The sequence below is a fragment of the Melospiza melodia genome, chromosome 2 (assembly GCF_035770615.1).
Source record: "Melospiza melodia melodia isolate bMelMel2 chromosome 2, bMelMel2.pri, whole genome shotgun sequence".
NCBI lineage: Eukaryota > Metazoa > Chordata > Aves > Passeriformes > Passerellidae > Melospiza > Melospiza melodia.
In genome coordinates this window covers 92587765-92606571 of record NC_086195.1, presented here as the reverse complement: position 1 = coordinate 92606571, position 18807 = coordinate 92587765, and the positions used below count along the sequence as shown (strand labels likewise).

General features: G+C 36.9%; 1 protein-coding gene across 2 annotated transcripts in view; it reads right to left on the bottom strand.

Annotated features, from left to right (window-relative positions):
- VWA8 (von Willebrand factor A domain containing 8) overlaps positions 1–18807 on the bottom strand; it is a 183037-nt gene that overhangs the window by 40491 nt on the left and 123739 nt on the right. For both annotated transcript variants that reach the window (XM_063149370.1, XM_063149371.1), the window contains exons 30-36: positions 13475–13591; positions 12938–13002; positions 12713–12838; positions 11982–12091; positions 9794–9948; positions 7858–8059; positions 1328–1409 (exon numbers count right to left, since the gene is read on the bottom strand). In XM_063149370.1, the coding sequence (XP_063005440.1) occupies positions 1328–1409; positions 7858–8059; positions 9794–9948; positions 11982–12091; positions 12713–12838; positions 12938–13002; positions 13475–13591 (857 nt within the window). The remainder of the gene's footprint in view (positions 1–1327; positions 1410–7857; positions 8060–9793; positions 9949–11981; positions 12092–12712; positions 12839–12937; positions 13003–13474; positions 13592–18807) is intronic.

Below are 18807 nucleotides of genomic sequence, written 5' to 3'. Positions count from 1 at the left end.
TTTTCAGTACTGTTAATTACATGCATAAAGGACTTGGTAACCTGCACTAATGGCAAAATTAATAATTTTCAAAAATATAAGAAGGAGCAACCCATATGCTTCTACCTATGACTGAAACCACCATGCAGTAACTCAGCTGAAAGAGTTATCTCAGCATTTGACTGGGCTAGCTTTGGCTGAAGGAAGAAAGGTTGTTAGAATTTAACAGAGAACTATTCATACATATATGAATGTTTTCATATATGATGAAAACTTACTTTACTCATCAGTTATTACTGGAATACATTTAAAAATCTGGACTTCTGCTCAGATCTGCCATACACAGCTTAAATCCTAATGCTAGCTTAAGGGTCTAATTTTGAAAAATAGCTTTGTAATTCCTGTTATTTCCTATAAAATCCTAAGTGAAAAATAAAGTGATTCCTTACTAGTTTTATTGTAATGTCTTTCATTTTTGAATGACTGTGTAAGATGTAGGCCAATAAACCAATTATAAATGGTGAAAGTGCAAAAATAATTCTCTATTAATTAGAATTTCCCAAAGATTATTAATGAACCAGGATGAATTTAAATGAGTACTGTCAAAATCAGCAATATGTGAATAGAATTTAAAAAAATATATAAATTTCTTTGTGAGTGAGTTTCATACATGTGCTATTCAAATATGCAAAGTGGAGAGAGTGCCATTAAAAAAATGTTTATTATTACAGTAGAAAATAACAATTTGGGACCAAAATATATGTTTATTCAATAAAACATTTGCGAACACTCTCTACAGTTGTGAGACACAGATATTAAAACCAAAGAGAAGCTACAGAATCTGGCTATTTTAATTTATCATATAAGATACTTGGGAATGTATACTTTCCAAAGGAAGAACAACAGAAAAGCTCAAGCTATTTTCAAAGTGAACTTTATATTGGACCAGAACTTGATTCTCAGCTTCCTAACACCTGGCACTGGATCATTTTGCCTGTCTTTCTCTGATTCTAAAGACAGGGAAGAAGGAAAAGAAAATAAAGACTGCAAACCATAATGAAAGAAGGTTGAGAATAAAGTGGATGAAGAGGGGGAAGGAACAAAGGGAATGAAAATCAGAAGATAAAGCTAGCTTTCATTTTTAGTAACTAATTGCTACATTTTCATCAGCATTACCTAGTAAAAACAGATAAATTATGTTGACAAAAATATACGGCGATGTTTGTAGAATTTTACACTAGGTATGAATCAGTCTTACTTTCCACATCAAAAGAAATATTTGCTTATCATAAAGTAATAATTACTCTTCTTCTAAGATGACAGTGCTCTAATCAATAAAATCAGTTACCCAGGAATTGGAATGTATTTGATTTTCTTTGAATTAAGATCTGTTACTTCCAAGTATCCAGCAGCTGGTGGAGGAGTGACATCTGAAAACAAACAAACATGTTATTTTCCAGCTGCATGATTAACTGGTTATTGCATTTGCATTTAGCAGATTAAATTTAAACATTTTATTATACAGTACCTGTCAGAAAATGATAAGCTTTCATATTCAATACAGGAATACAACTTGCAAAAAAAAGGAATTGTTTTATTATTACGATAGTGAGTAATCAGACAGTCACAGTTACAAAAGAACAATGTATTTATACAGAAAATGTCAAAATTACTCACAAATATAACTCTGCTCACAAAAGCACTATTCAAGCATTACTGCAGTCCCTACCTTGCTGCTTTGATCTGTCACTGAAGATAATGTCAGTTGTATACCTGACTTTAATAGCATATTGAGGAACATTTCAAAACATTGTGTTTATGACTTCCACTTGAAAACTTCTCAATAATACTAACCTACACACTGTTCCCTGAAACTGAACCACTCTTTGGAGGCAGATTCTTAGTATGCAAAGATTTTATGCAAAGATTTTATAATTTATAGGCCCTAGACTATCAAGCATTAAATATTCTGTTTGTGGACAGTTTAAGGAATACAGCTAATATATGGTCCTTCCCTCAGAAATAAATTTGTGTTCGTGTGCTTACACTGGCTTTTGCCAGCTTATGAGTATACTGTGCCTGGCCTCAGTAGTGGCTTCCAGTTAGGAGCTGACTTTGATCTGTGTGAAGCAAATTGAGGCAGCTTTCAGGAAAGAAACCACAAGACTGAATCACACTGCCCAGTATGGATACAAAATGTCCTTGTCACAAGATGAAATCAAGTGTAGACTTTCCTCCAAAACAATCTATCTCTCACCTCCTTGACCTGAAGGAGTCCGACCTTACCTGCAGAAGTGCTGATGCCTGCATAGAGCACACACAGAAAAGACCAACATGATCAGCAGCATAAGGAGATCTAACATTCAAAGGAGCACACAGAATAACTCACAGCAGCACCTCATGCATATCCAATGTATTTATATATCCGTAGCATACATGCCTACAGCAGCATGTCTATTGACTTTACTCATCTTCATAAAAATGGAAATATCACACACATCAGAAACAAGGGAAAAAGGTCTGGAAAAATGCAGGTTTGTGGACCAAAGACCACTTTTGCAGTCCCCTAGATTTTGTTACTATTTTAAAATGCGCTCTCTCTCTTTTGTTAGTAATGAAGAGTAAGATACACATTAAAAATTCTGATGAAGATCTAGAACAAGGGCAGATACTGAACTAGAAAGGGTAGAACTGTGGGATAAGAATTAAAAATTAAGTTAATAAATTAGAGAAAGAACACAAATCAAACAAATTAAAGACAATAAAAAGACAAAGGATTGCAGAGTAGGAAGCTGACAAAAAGGCTATCAAATGTTTAAATGCTACACAAGAACTGCTGGCTAGGCCCCAGAACTGCAGTCAAGAATCTTGACGATGAAATGTGAACATTAGACATGAACAAGTGCAGTTTGTCCTTCTTTTGCCAAAGCCTGACGGAGAAGAAGAGCTATGCACAGCTCCAGACATAAAGCTTTAAGGAAAACAGACACAATGTTCAGATCTGGGCTCCTCAGTACAAGGGACATGGAGCTCCTGGAGCAGGTCCAGCAGAGGGCTACGAAGACGATGAGGAGATTGGAGCAACTCCCTTAAGAGAAAAGGCTGAGGGACTGAGGCCTGCTCAGCCTCAAGAAAAGAAAACTGTGAAGAGACCTCAATAATGGCTGTCAGTATCTAAAGGGAGGGTGTTAGAGGATGGACAAGGCTCTGCTCTCTGGTGCCAAGGACAAGAGGCAACAGACAGAAAATTATGCACCAGAACATGAGAAAAACTTCTTCACTGTGATAGTGACCGAGCACTGGAACTAGATGCCCAGAGAGATTGTAGAGTTTCCTTCCTTGGAGAGGAACTGTTTGGACCCAATCCTGAGTAACATACTCTAGAGGACCCTGCTGAGCAGGGAGATTGGATCAGATGACCTCAAGCTGTCCCTTCTAGCCTTACCTATTCCATCATCCTGTGACACGAAGTAGTCCTGAGGATGACAAAGCTGCAAAGATTTTTTTTCTTGTCTAAACAGAGGGTTTTCCAAAAAAAACCATCCAATTCTATTGAGAAGATTGTTATAAAGAGAGTGGTACTATCATGAGTGAGTGAAGGTGGCATGAAGTATTCAGTTTTGTTTAGAGAAAAAAAGGATGGATACCATGAAAAGCTCTTCTTATACAAGGAGAACGAAGCAATGCAATAGGACAATTGTTTGACAAACCTCAGTTAAGAAGAGAGTACACGTGTCATCCTGTCCCTATATAAACAGATGGACCAGATGATGTGTCAAGGCTATTTTGGTGACATTGTGTTACACTACATGTTCCAGTTACTGTCATACTCAAAGAGATACAAATCCAGTAATAGGGTGTTGGTTTATGCTCATCTATAGAAAGTGCTGAGAATCCAAGTAAATATTTGATCTCAAGTAGTCCCTCATCTTTACAGTCTTGTTTTTAGAATAAACATTAGTTCTTCTTCGCTGGATTTTGCCACGATCTCTTGTCTGAGTTTATATTTTGTGTCCATACATCTATTTGGCAGTCTTTGGGGAAATTATTACTTGTTATAATTTCTTTTCAAAAATAACTATCATTTGGTTTACAATTCCAATAAAACATACAGACAAATATTTCTTTGCTTATTGTTCCTGGAACAGCTTCACTAATACATACTGGAGCATGCTAGAGTTTGGCTGAGTACTTTGAATTATTAATAGAAATGGAAGGCTGTATGCCAGAACTGACCAGTTGTCCAAGAAGATGAGAAAGAAAATCTGATAGATATGGAAACAGAATCAAAAATATAAAACAACTTCTCAAAGGCAGCAGAAGACAATAGGGCAAGAACTTCAAGGGACAGACACATCCTTGATTTCATGTAGCAGGATGCCTTCGCTTCCCTTTACCATCTCCCAGGGAAGGATAAAACTTTCATAGGTAAGTAACTACAGGTTTCCAATACAGAAACAATGGAGCACAATGAGGAATAAAGCAGCACTGAATTTCAAGGGACCAAGACTGTTAAGCAGGAATTGGTAGCAGGTAATGTGTATTCAATCAAATACTCTGTCAATCAGTGAGACCGAGAGGCAAACTCCAAAAGAAACAACAGCCCAGCAAAGAAGGCAGCAAAACCAGAATCTCAGATGGAGATCATGAGGGCTATGACCTTATTATTTCACCTTCCAAGTGAGCACAAAGACACATGCTTCTCCTTTTCTGTCTTCCCTTTTTCACTTGTAAATATTTTTGATTTGTGCCATAACAAGGGCAGTACTAGGCCCCTCTAATCTAATCTAATCTAGTATCCTGTCTCCAAGAGTAGCTAGGTGCTTGAAATGTGTAAGAGCAGACAAGTGCACATGATATTTTCCTCAAGCCACCAACCAGTTCCAATCTTGGGGCTTCTTAAACTGAATGTGCTGTCTATGTTTTGATATCTATGTATTTAGTTAACTTTCCAAGAGTTTGTCCAGTTTTCTTTTGGAAAAAGAAACATTCACAATATCCTTTGGGAAGTGGTTTCACAGGTTAGTACTCTATGAAGAAATATGTCTTGTTTGTTCCAATGAAGTTCCTAACAGCTTCATTAGCTGCTCCCTAACCCTGGTACTGAGTGCAAAACTGTTGGTTTTTTCCCCATCTCCATGTCATACATGTTTTTGTAGAACTCTACCATATGTCCCTCTCCTGATCTTGTCTTCACATGTTGGAAGATTGGCCAATGCAATCTTGCTCATTCTTGTTGTCTTTTTCTGAACTTATCCCAGTTCAGCCTTCTCCCACCTAGAGATGGAGGACCAGAACTGAACAGTGTTAAGGACATGTGGATTTGTACAACAGCACAAAGAGGTTCTCTGCTTTTTTCTGTTTCTTCCCTAGTAATTCTTAACATTTCATTTGATTCTTTCAAGCTCTACTGAGCTTTGAACTGCTATCTTAATGAAACCATCTATCGTGACAGCAAAATAATGCTTGTAAGATGTTCTCATCATCCCCATCTTTTATGATGTAAAATTAGGATTTTTTTCTTCCTCCACATGTTCATCTATACTGAATTTCACCTGTTATTTCTATTGAATTCAGAATTGTAGTCCTTCTCATAATTTTCCATGGTAAATCCTTCCTACAATGAATAATAACCACTATCATCAGCACTGTCACCTCATTGTTAAGTTTTCAATTTTTTTCATGACATGCTGAGTAGCACAGGTCACCACAGGATTTCCCACATAGCTCCTCCTCCACTAGAAAATCCAGACACTAACTGTTAAATGGAAATGTCTTGAAAAAGTCCTGAAAAAAGCTATGGAACAGAAGATCTAGAGTCTTGTTTAGGTCCTATTTATTGAATCAGTAAGGTTACATTAAACATGATTCAGTTAAAATTAGTCTTTGTAATTTAAAAAATTAGAACATCATTCAGAAAAGAAAAATCAATGATAATCATCTTCAAGGCATGAAATCTTTCAACTTAAATGGCCACATAAAGCACTGTGTAAACCTCATACAATTTTCTATACATTTAAAACTATGAATCTCTATTCATAAATATATTTCATCACAGCTGAGAAAAAATTAAACTGCTTGGTCAGACAGAAGCCAATTCTCAGAACTGATAATATGCTCAGATTACTGGTATCCTGGATTCATGAAGAATGTCCCCTGTTTTTTAATCATAATAAACTAGCAATACAAGGTGTTGTATAGCAGAGCAACTTAAAGGCTTTTAGAAATAAAAGATCTTTTAGATCTTTTACAAGATCTCAATTTAGGTATTATTTGGAAGCACTGAGGGAAGATACCTCTCTCACTCCCAAATTAGTAAACTAATTTTAAGAAAAAGCTCAGAAGATTTATCTTCTAAATCAACTTCTTCTGATTCAGATTTATTTTTTCTGTGAAAACCTGAAAAAGTGACCCAGTGTGACCATTCTGCATTTTATAAGGTATGAGAAGATTACAGCCTGAAGTTGTATAATTAGTTCCAAGATTCTAACTCCAACTAATTTTATTAACTTTAATCTTTTTAAAAGGTAATCTTTCCTTCAGTTACAAAAGGAGGTAACTGAAGTTTTCTACCTTGTTAATATCCTTGACTTGGCTTCCTTAGTCAAGTAAATGTTTTATCCTCTTGGTAACAAATAAAAGGGTTTCTCTACATAGGGAAATTGATCTGTGTTAAATGAGGACAGGCAGATTAGATCATTCATTCTGTTTGAGTTAATTTGGAATAAAATGTTTAGTCTGGGTCAGAGAGTTCACACAGGGACTAAATCAGGAATAGCTTCTTCTGCTGATGAAATCAAGCCATTCTACCATACACAAATATTTTGGGCATTTTCTTTTTTGATAGCAAACTTTGGAGATTCCTAAAGGTAATAAATGCAAAACTCACAAATGCTGTTATTTGGTATTAATCTGTGTATTTTCAGTTATTGGCTGAAGAAGCTAAAATTATAATGGCAACAGAAGGCTTGGCATGGCAGCACAAAAATGTCTGAAGATCCATAGTCTACACCTGCTTTATCAATGTCAGAAGGGAGGATGGTTTTGCTGCATGTGAATGTTGTTCATGCAAGATTCTCTTAGACAGGAGAAGGACTAAACAGTCTGAGTCTCTTCAGCTTGGAGAGAAGGCAGGAGTGACTGAAGCTTGCCCAGTCATGAAGGTGATGGTTAAGGTGAACGCAGAACTGTTACTCACTGAAGCCTGCAATGCTAGAATAAGGGGCACCTGATAAACCTGGTAAGAGATCAGATGATCACAAAAAATCATGAACTTTTTCCCAAAAGGTAAAAGTTTGCTGTGGAGATGCACAGGTTCAGAGAGGTGCCAGATAAACTTGTGGACAACAGGTCCATAAAATGAGATTTAAAGTCTGAGGCAGAGATGTCGTCTGCAACATTCCCAGCAAAACAAGTGCAAATATTGAGAAAGTAGGAAGAGAAAGACAAAGAAGTAGATAAGCTCACATGCATTCCCAAAACAACCTCTCCTATTGTCCCTGCTGGGGATGGAATTCTGAGTTAGTCATATAACAAGTTTATCACTGCATCTCTGTGTGATACTGAACAGAAGATTGGTGAAGGCCAATTGCTGAACTGGATTGATCATCTTCTATTACTGGGTTTCCCCTGCAGACAGAGGGAAATCCCATCTACCGAGATATCCACAGTGTAGACACCCTGTTAATTCCTCAGAAGTATAATTCAGCATGCTAATTAAGATTCAAATTAATTTTAGAAATAAGTGCAACTACATTCCTTTCTTCTCAAATGCTTGCCCTGTGACTATTAAGGAACATTCTGGAAAAATTAATGAGTGATAGCAGATTACAAAACAAAAAACAAGTGTGTTGCAGCACAGGTACATGAACCTCTTACCTTTTGGGTAAATGTCTTTCAGGGGCACATCTCCAGGTGCTAAAATTCGGACTATTTGATTAGAAGCCAATAAAGTAACACAATTGGTTTGTTTTGCAGTTCCTGTTTTCCTCTGGGTTCCATAATAAAGTGGATCAGAAGGAGAAGCACGTTTGTGACTCAGAGAGGAGTTTCTCTTCCAGCTATACACTTCACTGGGAGACTGCAAAAGAGAAGGTGCTACTGAAGAAAACATCCCTATTATTGAATCTAAGAACAAACACTTCTCGGTAAGTTACACTTCTTATTTAATTTCCAATCAAATGTGGCTATTGTGGTTACTTCTTATGCTACCAGATGACAAGGAATGACCTGGATTATTTTGTCATCATAAACTCCTACAGGGGGAAAAACCAACAAGCCATCTACATGAGTTTTAGGCATCAAGACAGTCAAAATCTGAAATTGAATTGACTTTTTTTTTACTTCAACCAGGAACAGAAAGCATTGAAATAACCTGATTTGGAATCAAACTATGTAAAAAACCTATTAGGTTTCCACTAACATAGATAAATGCAAATAGATATTCCAGTAATTAATTAAAAGATAAGCAATAAGGCTGGGACTTAGCTCCAGGTGCAGAAATTGAAGTGCAGGTCTCTACATGAAAGCCAGTGGCTTCACCTCCCACTATGGTTGAAAGAGTCTGGTGAAAAAATCATCTCCATGATCTCAGGGTTTGGTCAACTGAGCACTGCTATTACAAATAAGAGCTCAGATACCTTGTTCACACTAAACACCTACACCACCAGCACGGAACACTGAATCTGAAGTTTTGCCCCATCACTCTTCCATTAACCCTTAGCACTCTCTCTTTGAAATTCACATGGATCTCTAAAACTATGTATGAGGAAAGGTGGTACCGCATTCTAAATCAGGCAGAGCCAAAACTGCTTCACCATTAACACTGGTGTGTTAGTATGGAAGTATGCAGCTTCTTTAGTACTCCCTCCTCTAGACCACCTCCCTTTTCCAGCAAAAAAATCACATCTACGGTAAGTAATATGAACAGCTTGAATAAACCATCTGAAAATATAAAAACAAACCAAGGAAAAATCAAAAGCTAATTGCAAAGATGGTCTTAATGACAAAAACATATTTTTGAATAATTTTGGATTGCAATGAATTTTCTTCTGTCATTAGGCTTATTCATGTCTGTTAACAGTTACACTTTATAATTTGCCCCAATTTTAAAAACAAACATGACATACAATTATTTATTCCATAATCACTACCCTTTTTATGTACCATTAGGAAGCAAGTATTAAAAAAGTCTAAAGAACTAAACACACTGCTTGTATTTTCCCTGAGTTTACTTTTACTCTTTGCAACAGCCCTAGTGATTAGACTGCTAAGTTTCACTTTCTTTTCTGCTCCTTTTCTAACTGTGTCATGGCAGTGAGCACACTTACAAGTAGTATTTACACATAGCTACATTATTCAGTAGTGAAGAGGCTTTATAGCTTTGCTATAATTTTCTGTATTGTTTTTTTTCTTTTTCCTTCATCTAGTCTTGCTACCTGCTGCACACTGGGCAAGAAGTTCACACTGAACAGTTCAAAATTATATAGATATCCTTTTTCTCAGAGGTTATGCTTAATTAAAAAAATGTAAAAATATATGATTTAGAAAATATTACTCTAGCCAGCACTGTTCAGAGCTTACTAAAAATGCATTTTGTCCATGCTAGACATTGTATTGTCCCATTTCTTATTACCTAAAAAACCACCTATATTCCTCTAGATTAGACTACCATAACAAATGGTGTACACTACATGAATTTCTCCCTTGCTGTCATTCCCTTATTTTTTCAAATCATTTGGTAAACAGGTACTTAACGGGTTGCAGAATAAATGAGACTGTATTATTTCACTGTACAATAATGCTGAGTATTTACCAAGAGGTCTGGGAAACCAATGACAACAGTAGCATAATTATGCTCATCTGAGAAGATCCTGTTGGGGGAGCTGATCTTTTGTCCCACAGCTGCACTGAGGTTTTCTGAAGATAGCTGGTCAGTTGAAACTGCATGAGGCACACACAATTCAGACACTAAACAGGAAAATTCAACAAAATGAAAGTCATTAAACCCAGATGTGCAATAGGAAATGATATTAACTGTAAGAGTGCTGAGCACTGAACATAGGCTATTACTTTGAGCATAAAATTACTAAAAAGTAGAAGATCTGATTATACTATAACACAGAGGAGAATGAAATAATCCTATTTTTGTACACTCAAGTACTTAAAATCAGGAAATACTAGCTTTATAGTTGCTTATACCACTTAATTTTTCTCTCTGCTGTACAAATGAGGCAGGAAGCCTATAGAATAGAACAAAACAGTATGTATTCTCATTGAAAATCGTTATAATGCAAATTCACCAGAAGGCAAAACATAGGTCTGCACAGGTAAGTGTCAATGGGACATTTCTTGGTGACTCTCTTGCTATCTTTGTAATTTAAATAATGTTATTTGTAATTTGTAATGCATTTCTCTTGAATAATGGTTTGGTTTCCTTTGTCTTTAAGGTAAGAAAAGCTGAACTTTATTCTGTGCATCTGTGAAAGCCCTTAACCTTGCCTCAAATTACCAACACAGTCCAACAGAACCTGCTATCTTTAGTTCTGCACTGTTTCCACTTTGATGAGCACAAGACTATCTTGTTTACATGGCAGTGGGAGAAATCTTTCCTCCCTCAAAGGATAAATGGTCTGGATCAGCATAAACCGACACTGGTCTACCTTTTTTTAGCTCTCCTGCCACAGATTCTGCCTCAAAGAAAAAGAACAGACTGAAGATGCTACATTTGGGGTTTGCTGGATGATTTGGAAAAAGGTGGACAGGGGATATGATAACATTTCAGATTGGAAGAGAAGAAACAAGATAACAAAGCATAAAAATAGCACAGAAAGCATGCAGCAATAAACTACCCACAAACAGTTTGAGACTGGAAATTATAATAACATTTCTATCTATCTGAGGAGTGATACTCCAGAATGGTTTCTAAATAAGGTAGTAAGAGGAAGGAAACTACTGTGCTCTGATAGCACTTGATAAGCTGGTAGAGTAAACTGTACAAGAGTTAAAAAGGATTCTGGATATTTAGGCTATGGTTAGTTTTTAGCATCCACCTGGTTGCTGTTTATGTAAATGAAGCCCTTTTATTTGTCATTAACGTTTGTATCATGTTTACACTGTGCTAATCTCATTTTTCTTATTTATGCTAGCCACAAGAACAAGAACAAAACTTGTTCCTTCTTTATGAGACATTGAGTGGTTTCTCTGTTTGTTTCCTCTGTCTCTCTGATATATACTGACCAAAACCTATGAGCTGTTGGTGGGATGCACATATACTTCCAGTCTTATTAAACCAAGCACTCTAAAGATTTTGTGCACCGCGATCAAATGTTCAGGGTTGAAAATGTTATCAGATTTGAAGACAGACAGATCTTACCAGGCAGAATGATGATCATTGCCGACTTCTGCCTTACTGCGTAACTAAGATATGCCTCAGTGCCTAGCACCATCTGGGAGTCTTACTGATCAAACTCTCCCTATCTATCTTTTAACACAGGTGTGATGGTCCCAATGGCCTCCTGCATACTATCAATAGAACCACAGAAACTGTGACTTCTGCTCTGTTTTAACAGTAGGTGGTTTGTATTTTTCTAAGGGTTGGGAAGTGTTTTCTACCTCATCTGAGTGTGAGCAGCAGACCTGCAACAGTCTACACTCTGGAATCATTAGTATATTTGTTCCCTTCTTTTCCTGTTCTAATACCTGCCTAGTCATCTTTCTTCCTTTTCTATTCTATGTGCTTGTCTGTTTGCTGAAAGTCCACGACTGAGGGTCTCGAATGCTCGAATGAAACAAAAATGCTTTATTCAAACCACTTGAAGTTTGAGTATGGAATGCGCCTTGCCTTGAGAAAAGCTGTTATTATTAACCAAACATGATAAGGGGGCAAAAACAGAATAGGAGAGACGGTTACTCAGACCTTTAGAGAGTCTTGTTTGTGCAGCTGCAAACAGAAATGACAAAATAACAAAAAAAAAGGAACTAGCCAAGCTTGCATTCAGTACCTGTTGTTAAGCCAAATCCCATGTCAGCTGGCTCTTCACTCAATGCATGCAGCTGGCAAACCTCACTGCCTTGAGCCTCCATATGGGCATGCTTGGTTAAAAGAAATTTCCTGTGAAAGATACACATTTATAATAATTCCTGATTAAACTTGTCACTCTAAACAAGGACTTCTATTTTCTGAAACACTGAAAACATTCTCCATTTATATAAACAAGGTTATCAACACCTTTTGCTAAAACCAAATACAATTTCCCAAAAGTGTGTGAGATAGGAAAGGGTAAGTCAGCAAATAGCAGATTTGTCTTCTGGCAACTATTTACACACTTTCATTTGCTGTGCATTTATAAAAATGAGACAGCAGAGTAATGTTTCTTTCATGTGACCATGAAAGTAAAGGAAGCAGGCACTAACTCTGGACTACATGCCTGTATTTCCAGAGAGAGGTCCACCAACATTCTCATTTCTAAAGGTCAATATCACCTTAGTAAAATTAATATTACCACATATATGATATCTAGACTTTCAGAGGCTGGAATATCCTCTTCATTTCCTACCATAAAGTCTATTTGCATTTTCACCACAGCAAATCTGCATCTTAAACACCAATATTTTAAGTCCAGCCAGTTTCACAAACAGAAAAAAACAAGTTTGAGACCAGAAGTGACACTCCTGAACACAAATGAGACACAAACAAGAAATAATGCCATTGAGAAAACTAGGCTGAACTAACTTATTTGTTTCATTTTCCACCAAGAGCCACCGGTCTTCAGCCACGAGGAAAACAGATTTCAGACTGATTGGAAGTGAGATGGTGTGAGTTTGACCCTCCAATACATCCAGTACAATAAGGTGGTTTCTATAAAATTGGAAGCCAAGAAAAGAATAATCAGTTAGAGATACACACAAGGAGATCTGATTTAAATCAATTTAATATAAGGATATAATTTACTCTTACCCTGTTTCTTTGTAGAACACCAGCCAGTTTTTGTGTGAAAACTCCCGGCACATTTTGTAGTTGCTCTGTATAAACATACATCATAGCACAATCAGTGTTAGATTTGTCCCAGTGAGTTTCCCTGACTCCTCTGAAAGTGTACTAGGTTTTTTCATTTATTTAGAAGAATCTACAGCTTTAATTACCGCTCAAAATGCTATCTAGCTTGCCTTGTTCCAAGTCATAAATTGTATCATAATTGTGTTCATTATGTTGGACATAATTCATTGTAACAAAATGTTCCATTACTTTCAGTTCTAGCCCTAAAAAGGGACATTTTAAAGACACGTATCTTCAGAAAATTTATTTTTATTTTTTATGTCACTAGTTCATAACAATGCTATTTTATGTGTAAGACATTTAGGTATACATAAGAATAAACAATTAAATAAATGCTTGGGCTGTAAAACCAGGAAAAACTTAATGATCCTGTTTTTCCAATACTGACATTTAGTTTTAAAAAAACGTAGTATAATAGGGGCAGGTGCTATTCCTCACCTTCTCTTCCTTGTTGTTCCACCAAGATGTCCTCTTAGGAGAGCCCTGAGCATCTGGTGAGAGCAAAAGTCGGCGAAGGGCACCATTGCTTGTATCCAGCAACAACACAACATTGCTCTGAAAATGAAAAGCAGACCCATGTTCATCTCAGGCTTGTTTAAGAGACTGCAACAAATCTATCTGAAGCACTTTTGCAATTTGAGCCACTTATGGCATGCTGAAAAGATGATTAAGATTTTGTTGCAAAACGTAAGCTGGATTTTCTTGGTTCATTTCGAAGTTCATAGAGAAACTGAAGAGGTTAAGTACATGCAAGGGCTGGAATGATACTACAGTTTTTCCACAGCATTTTATCTATACATCTCACATTCACTTCTGCATAACATCTAGAAACTGGATTAGTATGGCTTACATGTCTAAGATGCAGCTACAGATAAGAGACATATCAATTAGTTCTGTCAAGTCACTAAAATACCCCATTTCAGTTTTTATGTTTTCTGACCATTTTTCTGTTGTACCTATTGCTTAAGTCCCACTGAAGGTGACAAACTGGTGAAAGAAGAAATGGCTTAGTACTTTCTCTCCAAGTTCATACTTCTGATACTGTGGAGCCTGTGGATATTAAATATCCCAGGGTGTGACAATCCTTCTGTGACCTGCACTCTCTGACAGCTTATAGTGTCAGAGGTAGGACAGCTGTTGGAGGACAGCAGGATGACTCAAAAGGATGGAGACCAGAAGCAGATGGGATGGTGCAAATCTCCGTCACATGAAAAATGGTGTGCTAAATTTTGAACTTCAGATTTCTCATTTGTTACTTGATGCCTAAGGGTCATACATGCTATTAAATGATGGGGGCTTTTTAAACATTTCTTTTTACAACGTGCTATAGCTGCTCCTAATGTGTTTAACTAAGAATTCAAGACAATAAGCGTTCAGGGCCAGCCTTTAACTGCATCAAATGAAATTCAAAAGGTACAAATGAATAAGTTAATTAAGCCTTGGGCTCAATTTTTTGTTTGCCATTCAAGGAAATGTTCACTTCTGCAAGGACATTAGGTTCTGCAAGGACTTACTAAAAGTAAACTGCCTACGTACAACATGTGCAATAACGCACAATAGACGTTAAGGAAGTAAAACGTAAATTCCCACGAATTCCCCTAAATAAAACAAATATGAACAATCTGAGTCACAGCAGTTTTGTTCTCTTTGGGTACTCTTCATACTTTCACTAGAAATATTTGTGAGAGTTAGCTTTAATAATGACAGTAATTTGAAGCTAAATATGGTAAAGTATTCGAAATATTAGCATGTTATTTGGAGCATTTGGGAATTTCAGTTCAAGTTCAATATTTCTAAAAAAAGAAGCTAGCTTATGTATTAAACTAAAATTATAGAAATGTGATTCAGGAAAAAAAAATAGGACATTTGCTTGGGATTTTGGTTTTCTGCCATATTTCATTTATACAATTCTGAAAAAGCATCAGCCTTCCACGTGAGATAAAGAACACATATGAATCAATTACACTCTTCCACTTAGTGTTAAATTTATGAAAGCAGTTGGTAGTATAAAAAGCTTCTCTACTCCACCCCTTTTGATGTTAATGGCTTCCTTCTGTGCTAAGTGACTGATGTATATTCTGTCTGTGTTTAAGAATAGATTTTTGCGTCACTTGTGAACACATCCAAGAGCAGCTCTGGCAACTCTTCAAGTGGGCTGGGAGAAGACGTTGGTGTGCAATTCTGCTCTGTTTGTTCTTGACTGGGAGAAAAGTAACCTTTGGGTGACCTCCCGACCCCAGTGTCTGGAATTCCAAACTCTGGACAGATGCAATAACCAATCTTGTGAAGTGGTGTGCCTTTATTTTTAGTTACTGCAAAGTTTCCCTTTCCTTAGTGCTGTTTTTATTTCAGCCAGCATTTTCCTCTAAAAAGTTCTTAAACCAAACAGGACTGTGACTTCATTTTGCTGGTATGGGAAGTTGTTCCTTACGGTTTTGCAGAGAGAGGGGAGAGCTTGGGGAAGTTTCAGAGTGGCACAGTGCAAATAACTCAGTTTAATGTTCTTGTATTCTTCTCCCTAAACGCACTGTCAGTTTTGATCTGTTCTGCCCTCAATGCTCATGTCCTCAGCAAGGAAGCTTGCATATACAGTCTGCTTCAGACTGAGGCTGATCCTTAGCTTGGCAGGGTAATCATACATCCTCTTGCCTCCTATCCCACCTTTTTTATTAGAGCTATTCAAGGATCACTTGAGTGATAGAAACATTACAATCCTGACACCGTAAATCATAGGAACAGATACAAACATTAACACACTGTTCACCAGGTTCAATTGGAAAAAGGCTGTGCAAAAATTTATGGCTTGGGGCTCAAACCATCTCATCTTCAGAGGTAGGTAAATGTTTGCAAGTAGATTACTGGTGTTCTAATTAACGCTAGTGGTGTCTTTCAGATAATTTGGGAGACTGTATTTGATATTTGAACAAGTAGTGGCATAAGCTTTGTGCTTATGGAAAACGAGTCTTCTCCCATTCTACAGAAGGTGTACACATTCCTATCTAAGCAGACCTTTACTCTGACGTGTACTCATAGAAAATGAAAGTCTTATACAATATTTTAAAAAAAGAATCAGTTTTTGAAGAAAATCACTCTTTGTTCTGAAGACATACATCAGAATACCATGGGGACTAGAGGTCACAGAAGTTACTATGCTGCTGGTACTTTCATATTCAGATCCTCACTTGTGCTACAGGCCAGATCACAAACTGTTAAAAGAAGTCTTTTAAAAATGGTTGCCATCTCCTACATGTGAGTGAGGTGAGTGAGGTGGATCTCTGCATCAGTTTCTGTGCCACAGACTCTCTCACTCCCTTGTTATCAGGGAGCTTTGACAGAACTGCAGCAGCACGTGGGACGGGGAAAAGCATTTCCTTCCCCCCACCCCACTTCCTGACCAAGAAAGATAAAAGCAGAGTTAAAGGATGCCAACAGGACACTGCCTGAACAAAGTTTGTTGTGCTCCCTGAGGTAGCCTGTAGGTTACTCTGTTTGTCCAGTTGTGGCCTTTCAACACAGTAAAGTGCTCGTAAAAAATCCTGGAAGCGAGCTGTTCATTTATAAGCAAATCAATTCTCCATGTGCAATTTGTTCCTAAAGCCCCATATAAAATCATGCATAAAAGTTATCAAAACTCTTTTCTGTCTCTACTTGTTCTCCTTCTGAGCAGTAGATGTGAGAGATGCAGAAAGAAAAGTGCACACAGAGGGCACAAAGCTCTAGCAGGAAATAAGAGTAGGCCCTGAAGTACTTGTGGGGAGGACAGATGGCAGAGGCATTGCTGCTTTGAAAAGATGAATGCAATTCCCATCTTACAAAGTTACTTGAGATTTCTGCAGAGTCCTTTCAAAGTCTATGAGTTTACTCTGAACAAAAAGATAGAGTCAAAAAAGCTTGCACTCACTGAGACCAATGGCCACCACGAGGAATAAAATCATCTACCCTTTCTTCCAAGAAGATGTAAATGTGGCTTAAAATCAGATAAATCTCCCACTTGTGCCATTAAGTTAAATCCCTGCGGAGTTTACTTTCAGTAAATTTTTATTTAAAAGGACAGGAAGAAATGGTGATTTTTCATTTTATTTTACTGGAGGGCTCTACTGAATCTAGATGGATGTTATCTGGGAACAAGATAAAACCCACAAGCTTATTTGAAGAGCCACAATATAATAATTCCATCTTTTCCAATAAGGTTGTCATCCATTTAAAATCATTCTTTTTTTATAACTTAGTCAGAAACATTAATCTCCAAAGACCTTTATTAAAAGAAAAAAATTGAAAAAGCTGCTTTTGGTACTGTCTAATTAATGGATGATATTGATTATTATGAAACAGCAGCTGTCAAGTGGCCACTTTATTTAATAGATGCAAGTTATTTTTTTTTACAAATATTGTTAATACTTCTTAGTCTTTTTGCATCTAAACACAGATGAATCTCTAAAGCATCAAATGTGTTATTTATATTATTTGTTTTTCTTGTTTTGTTTGATGCACTGTGGCACAACTAGCTAATGCTCGTAGCCTTGCTCGAAATGCAGATGTGCCACTAATCTACTTTTCTTAACATGTGAATGCTTCAAGTTCTGAGTTTATGCCTGCCCATGATCTCACTACACCTAAAATGTAGGCACTTTGACTATATGCCAAGCCTCTTTCTGTAGCCAGTGGAAAGAGAGAGGAACTTCCAGAGGGCAATTAAACATGTTCTACTTGAGCTGAGAGGAAATGCTCTTCAGGTCACCTCTGTTCTCACAGCAAATACAGACGGTACTAGGATGATTATCTTAGGCCATATGCTTACCTGCTAACACCAATAATAATGGATTAAATTTCATACACAGCAACATTCACCTCAGTTCACAGGTGCACAGAGCACATGGTTTTTCCATGGCTCCACTGTAGGAAGAGTTAGGAATAAAACCTAAGCTCAATGTATAAAACTTAAACTGCTTGAGAATCCCTCTTGTGATTCAGAGGGAACTAGAGATCTCAACAACTGAACCCCAACATAAGGAAGGACAGCAGTGGTTGTGAAGACTACAACAGCAGCACTCATCTAACCTTTGTTTTAATGGCTTACTTAAGAACCACCCCAAATAAATTACCAATGTAGTCCATGGATATGAGCATGCAATATACAAGAGAATAATCTTCCTTCTTTTTTTGTTTTCTAAGTTGCTTGTTTAAGTTCTCAAGAAGTCTAAAATTACTTTTGAATGGTATCCTAAGAATAGGACTTTTTGCAAACAAGTTTGTAATTAAATGGAATGTATTTTCACAAATAGTGAATAAGGCCCACCTTAATGGTAAAAATATGTCAAAAGAGCTAAGATAATGCAAAACATTCAGAATATTTCAATTCTGTATTATTTTCCTGTGTAAAACAAGCTTATTTACAGACAGGATGTATTCACCTGTAGCACTTGCCAAGAAAGGCAAGTCTGAAAGTGGCAATATTTAAGCTTTGTTAGAGAAAAACATGAGGTTATAATATGACTGAAGTCATCTGGAAAGGGACACTGAACTACCATAGTGTCTCCATATCACAAATTTTATTTCAGAGTCTGAAAAATGTATCTATCACTAAAAGGTATATTCCATGAGGACAGCCAAAACCAGACTCTGAGATAAATACCTGACACTTAATGGAAGAACCTTCATTTCTGACACCAGATGCTACTGTGATTTGCTTAAAAACAAAATGGTAGGAATTTTGGAGATTTGGAATGCAAAGACTATTGCTGGCTTTATATTAAAAAGTGTGAGACGTTCTA